At 45.0% G+C, this 10,920-nt stretch overlaps 1 protein-coding gene across 1 annotated transcript in view; it reads left to right on the forward strand.

Annotated features, from left to right (window-relative positions):
- The first annotated feature begins 1,720 nt into the window (after nt 1–1,720).
- LOC109937818 (slit homolog 1 protein-like) overlaps nt 1,721–10,920 on the forward strand; it is a 200,427-nt gene continuing 191,227 nt past the window's right edge. Inside the window, exons 1-2 of the mRNA XM_048609217.1 lie at nt 1,721–1,899; nt 9,197–9,268. Of these exons, the coding sequence (XP_048465174.1) occupies nt 1,721–1,899; nt 9,197–9,268 (251 nt within the window). The remainder of the gene's footprint in view (nt 1,900–9,196; nt 9,269–10,920) is intronic.

The following is a 10,920-nucleotide window of genomic DNA, read 5'->3' on the forward strand; positions in this document are numbered from 1 at the left end:
GACCAGCATGTGAAATAGGAAATAGACATTCGGACCCTGGCATCTGCTCCTCTATTTTAAAAGATCATGGCCGATCAGTTTGTGCTCAAATTCCTGCATTCCTACACTCCCCCCAGCCCCTGATGATCTTGGATCCCCCTGCCTGATGATAATCAATCTACATGGCCGGCTGTGCTGCAAACTTGGTTTTCCACTAAGTGTTTCCCTAACCCCCTGGAAGTGGGTCCGTTAGGTGGATGGCTGGCTTTGTGATGGAAACATAATGCCGAGTGCACGGGTTGGCTGAAGTTACCATGAAGGACTCTCCCTCCCAACCTCGCCTGAGGTGTGGTGACCCTCAGGTTAAACCTACCACCGGCTGTTGTGTCTCTAACGGGAGGACTGTAGTGATTTTTAACCTCCTGGGGTGCCGTCATGACGCAGACCCTTCTGTCTCATCCCTGTGGACCATGCATCCCGCCCGAACCCCGGAAGGCAAGCAACCATCCAGCTATTCGAACACGGTAGGCATCACCTTCCACCTTAATTCCTTTTGGCAGCCTCGTCACCTTCCCTGCTTGCCCCATATCACGCATTGGCGGCACTTTGTTGGATAAGATCCGGAACATCTTGCCTGCTTATTCCCAATCCCCCTTCACTCCCTAGGCTAGAGGTCCTGGGGCCAACTTTGCTGTGACGCGCTGATTCAGTGTGAACTCAGTGCAGATTCTGTGATGTTCTAAGGCCAAACCCCAGATTCCCACAGCAGCTGAGATGAAACCAGCAAGCAGCTCTGCCACATTCCTTACATCAATTATTCTATGAATTAAAGTGCTGCCAGACTTTCTGTAGGCTGTGTTTAGTTTGTTTCCCTCTCTCTCTCTCTCACTCCCACAGTACAACAGATGATTAACAAGCAACGTGGAAACAAAATCAGATAAACAATGAAGTGGCGTTTTTTTTTCCACATCTGTGCACAATTTTTTTTCTCTGTTCCAACAAAAGCCCAGCAGTTCTTTCTGAAACACACACACACACACACTCACAAATCAGGTGATTGATGCAACACAGCACTGACTGATTATGTTATCTCCTCTAGTCACCACTTGCCCATAAACCTGCAGTTGGACATTTGGGGACGGGAAGAGGAGAAGGAGGGGAGGAACGGAGGGAGGGAGGGATGTGATCAGTAATGTTCTCTCAAGCCTGGTGCATGAGTAACAGCAGGGGCTGTGTGTGTGTGAGAGAGAGGGGGCGGGGTCACCCACTATTTGTGGTCTCACTGATGGATGGGCATGACGGTTTTTATTCTGGAGGCACTCAGATGCAGCTTGTAACAGAGGGTTTTTCTGGAATATCAGCGGGAGAGAGAGAGTGAGGCAGAGTGGGGTGGGGGGGGTGGGTGCTATCAGCTCGGAGGTAAACGTTGCTGAAGATCAGTCTCTGGATTACAGTGTCGACCAGCTTTAGGATCTCTGCCTTCCATTGTGCTACTGAGGGCTTGTGACCCAGGAGAAATCCTTTTGGGGGGTTGGGGGGGTGGGGTGGGGAGGGGGAGGTGGGTAACTGGGAGGTAGGGTGGGGGGTGGCGAGGTGCCTGGATTGAGACAGCTCCGGTGGTTTTTGTCATGTACTGAAGGATTTGTTTTTTCTGGAGACCCCCCGAAGGATTTCCTCATCTCCCTCCCTCCCCCCTCACCTTACCCCACCTCCCCCCACCCCCACTCCCCTCCTAAACATCATGGACAGAGGATGGAAGCTGCCTGGGATTGTCAGCACTGGGATTCTCCTGCTGGCTGCCTGTCGGATCTATACAAGCGCCTGCCCAGCTCTGTGTATCTGTGCAGGGACCGCTGTGGACTGTCACGGTCTAGGGCTGAGATCAGTGCCCAAGAATATCCCGAGGAGTACCGAGAGACTGTGAGTATTAACCCAGCCTTTATATATCTATCTATGTATGTATATATTCCCCTGTCTGGTCTTCAGCCTTGCCTGGCTGGGAGGGGTGCTGGAGGGCGATTGAACAGCATGCTAGCCCTGCCAGAGCCAAACTTCGAAATTCTTGGCTACTTTGTCAGTCTCCCTGCACCCATCCCGCGAAAGATGGAAGGATGCAGGGTCTGCAATAACCAACCTGGTCTTGCTCCGTCCGTGCCGGCCCCAGCGTATTTTGTGTTGCAATTAGCAGCGGCCTCTTTGTCCCCTCGAACGCATTGCCGTGTTAGCACCCTCACTCCTAAAAGGCTGTGGGTCCAAGTTCCCATTCCCACAAAGTCCAGGGGACAATCAGGGTTCACACAGTTGGCTGAAGTGTTGAGGGAATGCAGCATTGTCAGAGGTGCAACCTTTGTAATGGAACATCAGTTGGAGGCACCCATCTCTGGCCCCAAGTGGATTTAGCAATCCACCCCCCCTCCCCACCCCGCACTATCTGGAAGAATATATAACTCCCGAATCAACACCAAAAGACCTGATTGTAATTGCATTGCAGTTTATGGGAGCTTACTGTGTGCAGAGTCCTACATTCCAAAAGAGACAGGACTTTTAAAAGTACCTCAAAAGCTGGGAAGGACTTTGGGACATTCTGAGGTTGCAAAAGGCACTGCAGAAATCAGGTCCCAGCCTTTGTTGCGAAAAAAAAGTTGTAAAATATAAATGCCTTACCAGATCTAACAGGATCGTCCTGGATTTTGGGTTCAAAAACAGTATTTTTTTTGGAATACAGTTCTGTCCGCACAAACCTAATGGTGTGTGTATGTGTGTGTGTATATCAGTTGGTGTTTGAAGATGTGTGTGAATGAATGTGAATGTGCATTTGAGCATGTTTATGTGTGTGTGGAGTACGGGATGGTCTTTGGCTTGTGTAAGTGAGAGTGTGGGTGAGTGTTGAGTGTGAGTTTGTGAGAGTAAATGCGTGTGAGTCTGTGTTGTCAAGAATGTGAGTGTGTGTTTGTGAGTGTGAGTGTGCATGTGCATATGTGTGCAGGAGTGAATATGTGTGCATGTGTGAGGATGTCTGAGTGTGACTGGGCATGTGTGTGTGTGTATGACAGTCTGCGTGTGCATGTGTACACATGTATGGGTATGCATATATATGTGTGTATACGTGTGTGAACATCAGTGAGTGTATGTTTATGCATGTAAATGTTAGTGAGCATATATATGCACAAGGGTTATGTCCGCATGTGTGGTTTCCTGTGTCTATGTGAATGTGATTGTGAGATTGCGTGCATTGTATGTGTGAGAGTTTGTGAGTGTGTATGCATGTGTGTGAGAGTGAGTGAGTGTGTGTGTTTGTGAGAGAGAAAGAGTGTGTGAGAGACACTTACACATCCGCATGCCAACACGCACACACATTTACACATACTTGCACTCATGTACAAACAGTCAAACATAGCAGTTGCCCACTCTTTACAGTAGTGGTGCTGAGGTTACTATTTCAGCTGTCATTATACTCAGCTACCCCAGGATTTTATGAATGGAATGCATGCTCTGTAGGGTCAGCACTACATTGAAGCCTAAGCTTTGAGGGAAGACTGTGTACTTGTGAAAACCACACAAGGATTCTCTCAGCTCAGCTGAGGATTCTGCACTTGCCTGTCAAGAGATGAACCCATACTCCCAGCAGGGGGCAGCACCCACTGTGAGCACACCAAAGGAAATTCTGCTCCCTGACAGTGTCCCTCCAACTGAGATCAAACATGTCCTGGGATTACAGCAAAACAGATTTCTGTCCTTGTTACTGTGCAATTATTTCCAGTATCCTGACTGAATACCTCTGTTATCTATTATTCTACATATAAATTCACTAAACCCTTCAATTAGATTTCAGGTCTGTAACCCATTCCTGAGGATCTGTTATTAACCATCTTGAAACCCTCAATTAAATTTCAGTCTATAACTCACTCCTGGGTATCTGTTATTCTGTATGTAAACCCCTCAAACTCCTCAATCAGATTCCTGTCTTATCAATGGATTGCCTTGTTCTGTGTGAAATGTGCATTTGACTTTAATGCCCTGGTTTTGGAAATAATTTGTGTTGTCAGGCCAAGAGATGAGTGGGTTGCCAACTTTCATCCTAGTGACATAGCCTGATGACCCGCTTTGTATGGGAGGAGATATGTAACTGTATATATTTGTTTTTGTGCTCATGTGTATATGTGGCAGTACTAATATATTTCTATGTATGAACCTGTATAACTATGCATTTTTGACAACGTGTATATGTGACTGAGTGCATGTCTATATCTATATGTATATGCATGTATGTAAAGGGTTTGTGTACCTATGTGTATGTATAGATGTGCGTATATGTGTACTTCTGTATCTATGTGTGTAACCTTTAATCCTCTTGCCTAACAAAGACTATCAACCTCACTTTTCAATTTTTCATTTGATCCCAAATGTCAGCAGCAGTTGTTTGGAGAAAATTCCAAATTTCCACTTCTCTTTGTGTGAAGCAATGCTTCCTAACATCACTCTAAATGATCTTGCTGTAATTTTTAAAGTTCTGTTCCCCTTCTCCAGACTTCTCCCACCAGAGGAAATACTTTCTGTCTATCAATCCAATCAAATCCTTTTAATCATTTTAAACACCTCAATTAGATTTCCAATTAATCTGTTCCACTCTAGGGAAAACAAGCCTGATATATGCTGCATGTCCTCAGAATTTGATCCAGAAAGCCCCCATAACATTCTGATGAATCTCTGAATGAGCTGTACTGCATGGTTATGGTGGGTTGGGGTGAGGAACACAGTAGCCACTTTATACATAGCAAGATCCCACAACCAGCAGTTTGTCTGATTTTTCCGGTTCTTTGGTGGTGTTGATTAAGAGGGTGTTTTAGTTCGGCCAGGAAAACCCGTTTGCTATACAGCCAAATGCGCTGTGGTATCTTTAATGCCCAGCTGAGCAGACAGATGGGCTGTTTAGTTTAACTCATTTGTACAAGTCAGTACAACTTCACTATCTTTGTATTCCAGCCCCCACTCAGATAAAGGCCAACATCATTTTTGTATCCATGTCCATTTTGCTGATTTGTATCCATGGACAGTGAAATGTTTTAATGCTCCTTTGCAGCTCCTAGTTTCTGGCTAATGGGAAACTCATGGCACTGAGGGAGCTAGTGGGAGCTGATGGAGTTGTCGTAATATTGCTGCATCCAGAGGGTCAGACTGCTGCTTTTTTATTTAAGTTCAGTAATAAGCAGCCTGAGAGTCATTTTTTTTTAAAAATAAACCTATTTTTCTAATCAACCTGCTCAGTGATGTTACTACACAGCTCTAGAACAGGTGGAACTTGAACCTGGGCCCCTGGCCCAAAGGTAGAGCTGTTACCAATGCACCGCAAGAGCGTCTCTCCTAGATTGCTGCTTAGACAACATGAGTTCAGTTCCCACTGTGAAAACTAATGGGACCGGAATCAATCAATTAATTAATTAATCCGAAATTGAAAGCTGGACGCAGTCATATGGAGCTTTATCCTCAAAGGCTTAATCCTCAATCTCTCCAATGCCTTGGCCAATAGAACATCTGACAAACCCAGTGAATGTGAAGTATATTGAGGAGGGCTGTGTGAGAGTATTCTTTAATGGCTTTTGTACATACCTCAGAGTCACAGAGCTGTTACAGCACAGAAGGAGGCCATTCAGCCTATCTGCACTGGCCCTTGAAATGAGCTCAATTGCCTAGAGTCAGTCTCCTGCATTTTCTCCACATACCCTTACATATTATTTTTATCCCAATCATCATCCAATTCCCTTTTGAATGCCTCCGTTGAACCTGCCTCCACTACACTTCCAAGCAGTGCTTTCCATAGCCTAACTACACTCTGGGTGGAAATGTTTTCCCTCACTTGGAGCTTATCCTTCCCGTGCCATTCCCTCTTGACGGGGTCCTCCACTCTCAGAGGCAGAAGGAACAGAGAAACCTCAAGCTCAAATGCTGTCTTGGGCAGGGCAGGGTTGGGACAACCTCACACCAGTATGTATTGCCATCTCCCACACCACTCGCTACCATTCCCCCGCTCTGCCAACACCACTACCTCAATCTGACCAACCACGGTGCCTGACCTGTTCAGTTCTGGGATCCCTCAGAGTTGGCAGTTTTTATACCTAGCAGGTTCATTGAGGTATATTATCAGTGTACTGATCCCTCACTATTCAGTTTATCTCATTGGTTTATATTGAGCGGACCTCAAACTCAAATCATCAGTGTGAATTTGCAGTTTTCTGATGAGGACCTTTAGGTGACAAAGGATGAAGAGTAACACTCACTCCTACTGCACAGGCTTTATTCTAGGTGCAGGGCCAATGAAGAGCTATTGGGGAAACATAACTTTCAGAGTGGAGGGGCACAAGACTCATGACAACAAGTCTCTAGCCATTTTCTCCTTTACTGAACATTCCCCAGGGACAAATAACTAGGTGCAGGCACAGTGGGCTGAATAGCCTCCTTCTGCATCGTAGCAGTTCCGTGGAATCTCCCAAAGCCACTTGGGGCAGGGGCCATTGTAGAAGCTTGGACACAAGCTTGTTCTCCAATGGTTGGCTGCTCCTTGGTACATGCCAAGAATGTTCTTGGTAGGCACAGTGTCTGTTTCTGTCGTAACTCTCTGCGGCCTGTTCACGCCACACAAGAATGCTGTTAGGAACTGGAATGTAAGTTGTGAAGGTTCATATGCGTTCTTTTCCAAACAGGCGTGCAGTTGTCTTCAAACCCGTTATTATGTGGTCAGAAAGCAGATGTATTTGTACTCGATGTTTGTAAACCTCACGAAGATCATTATTCTCTTCACCTCCTGTTGCGAGCTGGAAAATACACTGTTGTAGTGGTTACATGCTCAAATATTTAAAGGGTTGAACAGTGGAAACCCTGATTCGAAGGAGCCGTCTCCATTAAGAAGCTAATTCCTCCAGTGATAAAAACAAACTGCATGCCAACCATTTGCTACCTCCTGGCATCCTCAGCTTTCTCTGCTTGCTGTAAAGAAATAAGTATTGCATTTCCTCAGTGGCTTTCACAACCTCACAATGTCCCTATGTTTTGCAAATGAAAGAAAGTTTTTGAAGTGTAATCACTGAGGCAGTGTAAAGATGAAGGAAGCTGACCTGTACACAGCAACCTCCCACAAACAGCAATCAGCTAAGAACTGGTGATGTTGGTAAAAGGGTACAGAATACCAATGTCAATAAACAAGGAACTGGAAAAGTACAGGTGATCAGACAGCATCTGAGGAGCGGGAAAGTCAACGTTTCGGGCCGAAACCCTTTGACATGGGTTCAATTTCTGTACCGGTTGACCTTACCATGAAGGACTCTCTTTCTCAACCTGTCCTCTTGCCTGAGGCATGGTGACCCTCAGGTTAAAACCACCACCAGTTATTTGACTCTAATGAGAGAGCAGCCCCGTGGTCAGGTAAAATTGTGACAACTTTACCTTATCAACCAAGGCAAGAGCTCCCCACACTTCCTGGTGCATTGTTTTACTTGAACCCACAAACTCCCTCCCACTGTCCCACAGGATTTGACCATATAACTCCCAGGTGAGACTCCCACTGCGGCACTGAGGGAGTGCTGCACTTTTGGAGATGTTACTCTTCTGACGAAACATTAAACCAAGGCCTGGCAACACTCCTGACTAAGGTGAATCCCTCAGCTCACATCACTAAAAGAGCTGACTGGGTTGTATATTACAGTGGAGGCTGATTACAGTGTGGAAATTGGCTGCCTTGGCTCTTACAGAAGGTCCTTGTCAGTTGGATGTAAACAATAGAAGGAGAGTCCTTCATGGTAGGCTCACCCACAGTACAGAAGTTGAACCTATGTTCTTGGTGTCACTCTGCATTGCAGACCAGCTAACCCAGCTAAATGAACCCCTCTCAGTTGATAGCTATCCTTCGACCAACGACATTGATACCACCTACTCATTATCACACAACTGTTTGAGAACACTTTCTGTATACTACTTGGCTGTCAAGATTCCAACATTACAAATGACTAAACACATGTTGCAAGAGAATGTAAGGAATCTGCAAGGGGATGTAGACAGGTTGAGTGAGTGGTCAAAACGTTCGCACGTGGAGTTTTAATGTGGGAAAGTGTGAGGTCGTGGACTTTGATTGGATGAATCAAAATGCAGACTCTTATTTAATTGAAGAGTGACTCCAACAAAGTGCAGTGCAGAGTGATCTGGGTGTTCGTTTGCATGAGACACAAGAAGTTATAATGTAGGTGGAGCAAGTAATTGAGAAGGCAAATGGAATTTTGTCTTTATTGCTCGGGGATTGGAGTTTAAAAACAAAGAAGCTTTGTTATAATCGCACAGTGTGTTGGTAAGGTTGCAGCTGAGTGCTGTGTGTAGTTTTGGTTCCCATATTTAAAAAAGGATATTCTGCCTTTGGAGGCAGTTCAAAAGAGATTCGTTAGGCTGATTCCTGGATTGAAAGGGTTAACTTATCAAGAATGGTTATACAGGCTGGCCTTTATTCATTAGAGTTTAAAAGAATGAGGAATGTTTGCATTTAAACATAAACGATTCTGTGGGGGCTTTCTGTTGAGCTGATGTTTTCATTAGTGGGGGAATCTCAAACTAGGGGATACAGCTACAGAATGTGGGTTCACTCCTTTAAGACTGAGATGTGAAAGCATTTCTTCTCCCAGAGGGTATTGAATGTCTGGAATTCTGCCCCCCAGAAAGTTGTGGAAACTGGATCACTGAACATATTTAAAGAGGAGGTAGATAGATTTTTGAAATATAGTGCAGTTGATGATTATGCCGAGCTGACCTGATAAAGGAGTGGAGGCCTGGGGCAGATCAGCCACAATTTTGTTGAATGATAGAGCAGGCTGGAGGAGCCAAATGGTTTGTTCCTATTTATCATGTTCTTACTGTACAATATGCTTTATACATACAACACTTTCTTTTATTTGAATGCTCGCCATGCTGAATAAAGGGAACCTTGAATATTATTCCTTCCTCTGTTCCGTGTATAGTAAAGCAGAGCATAACCATCAGGTGAGTAATAGTTTGGCTCTGTAGCAAAGCTACATTTAGTCACAGACTCTGCCAGCATTCACTATCTAGGAAATTTGCATTAGCAATTGAAACTCACACAGAACGACAAATGGTGATCGTGAGACTGTGTTGTCAACAGTAAAAATCAAGTTACAGACTGGAAGATGGTTCATTGATGATAGTTTGTCTGATTTGTTCACAGGGAACTCAATGGAAACAATATCTCACGGATCAGTAAGAGTGACTTCGCAGGACTCAGGCACATTAGGGTCCTGTGAGTATCATCAACGTCAGCATAAAAGAGAACTGATACTGCTTTAGAATAAGATTGTTTATACATAGGCACTGTTAAAACCTCCACTGTTTGCATCCAATGTACGAGAAGTTATGTGAGCTGCAATGGGGTTAAACACCCATGGCAGCCCCCTTTTGCAAGCCATTTTAGGGTAGTTACCATCCCCCTAAAGGCCATATGAGATGGTAATAGTTGCTCATGCGTTCAGTATAATTCTGGTTCAAGTTCTCCTGCTGGCAGTGGACACACCTCAAAGGGCTGGGTGGTGTTGGGTTAGGAAAAACAGAAACTGTCCTGTATTCTATTAGAGCCGGAGAGTTCAGCCAGCATTGGTGTGGGGACAGACAAGTGGGTAAACTATTGCACCTGGCATGCACTGTCCCTGTCCTGGGAGTGTTTGATGAGGACAGTGTAGAGGGACATTTACTCTGTATCTAACCCCAAGCTGTCCCTGTGCTGGGAGTGTTTGATGGGGACAGTGTAGAGGGACATTTATTTTGTATCAAACCCCATGCTGTCCCTGACCTGGGAGTGTTTGATGGGGACAGTGTAGAGAAAGTTTTACTCTATTTATTCCTGTGCTGTACATATCCTGGGAGTGTTTGATGGGGGACTGTATAGAGGGAGCTTTACACTGTACCTAACCGTGTGATGTACTATCCTGGAGTGTTTGATGGGGGACTGTATAGAGGGAGCTTTACACTGTACCTAACCGTGTGATGTACTATCCTGGGAGTGTTTGATGGGGACAGTGTAGAAGGAGCTTTACTCTGTATTTATTCCCATGCTGTATCTCTGCTGGAAATGTTTGAAGGGGCAGTGCAATGGGAGTCATATGCTGGTTTGTGTTATTGCATAGATTTCAGGCAAACAGGCAAGGTACATTTAAGACAGTTACATGACTTCATCATTGGTCTAAAGGGTCTCGCCTTCCATCACTGTGTCAATGAAGTGAAGTCAGTGTAGTGTGTTCACGCAGTCAGTATGCTATGTGTATGTAATGTCCAGTAACATCAGTAGCACAGACCCAGATGTTGTACGTGTCTGTGATATTACAGCAATGTGAAGAGTTTGTGTTAATAAATGTCAAGACATCTGTCTCAATAAGAACCTGATACTTATGGCATAGGTTGCATGAGCTAACACATAGGGAAGCACTTAGACTATGTCACACTGTTTCACCCAAGCCAAATGTTGACAGCTAGTTAATATTAACTAGTTATTGCTAAAGGCTGAAGAGGTGATAGCAAGAGATAGTAGGAACTATAGCAACACTGGCCATTGTGAAAAGTTCTTTCCTATCGCCTACCTGAGTTCAGAGCTAAGGTTTATGAGCAAGTCTAATCTGCTCTAACCCTCACTAAAGTTCAGCACCTTCAGATTGAGGAATGGTTGTGAATACACTAGCTGTGTCTTTAAAACAAAAGAAGGCCTCAGCTGATCTAGTTTCAAAAGTGCTGAAGGGGCTCTTGGGGAAACTCTGAACCAGAAGGCCTGGGTTCAAGTTCCACCAGCTGCAGAGGTGTGTTGTAACATCTCTGAACTAGTTGATTTGAAATTATCTTAAAAAGCACTGAAGGATAGCTCCAAGACAACAAGGTGCAGGGCTGGATGAACACAGCAGGCCAAGC

The sequence above is a fragment of the Rhincodon typus genome, chromosome 20 (genome assembly GCF_021869965.1).
Source record: "Rhincodon typus isolate 14 chromosome 20, sRhiTyp1.1, whole genome shotgun sequence".
NCBI lineage: Eukaryota > Metazoa > Chordata > Chondrichthyes > Orectolobiformes > Rhincodontidae > Rhincodon > Rhincodon typus.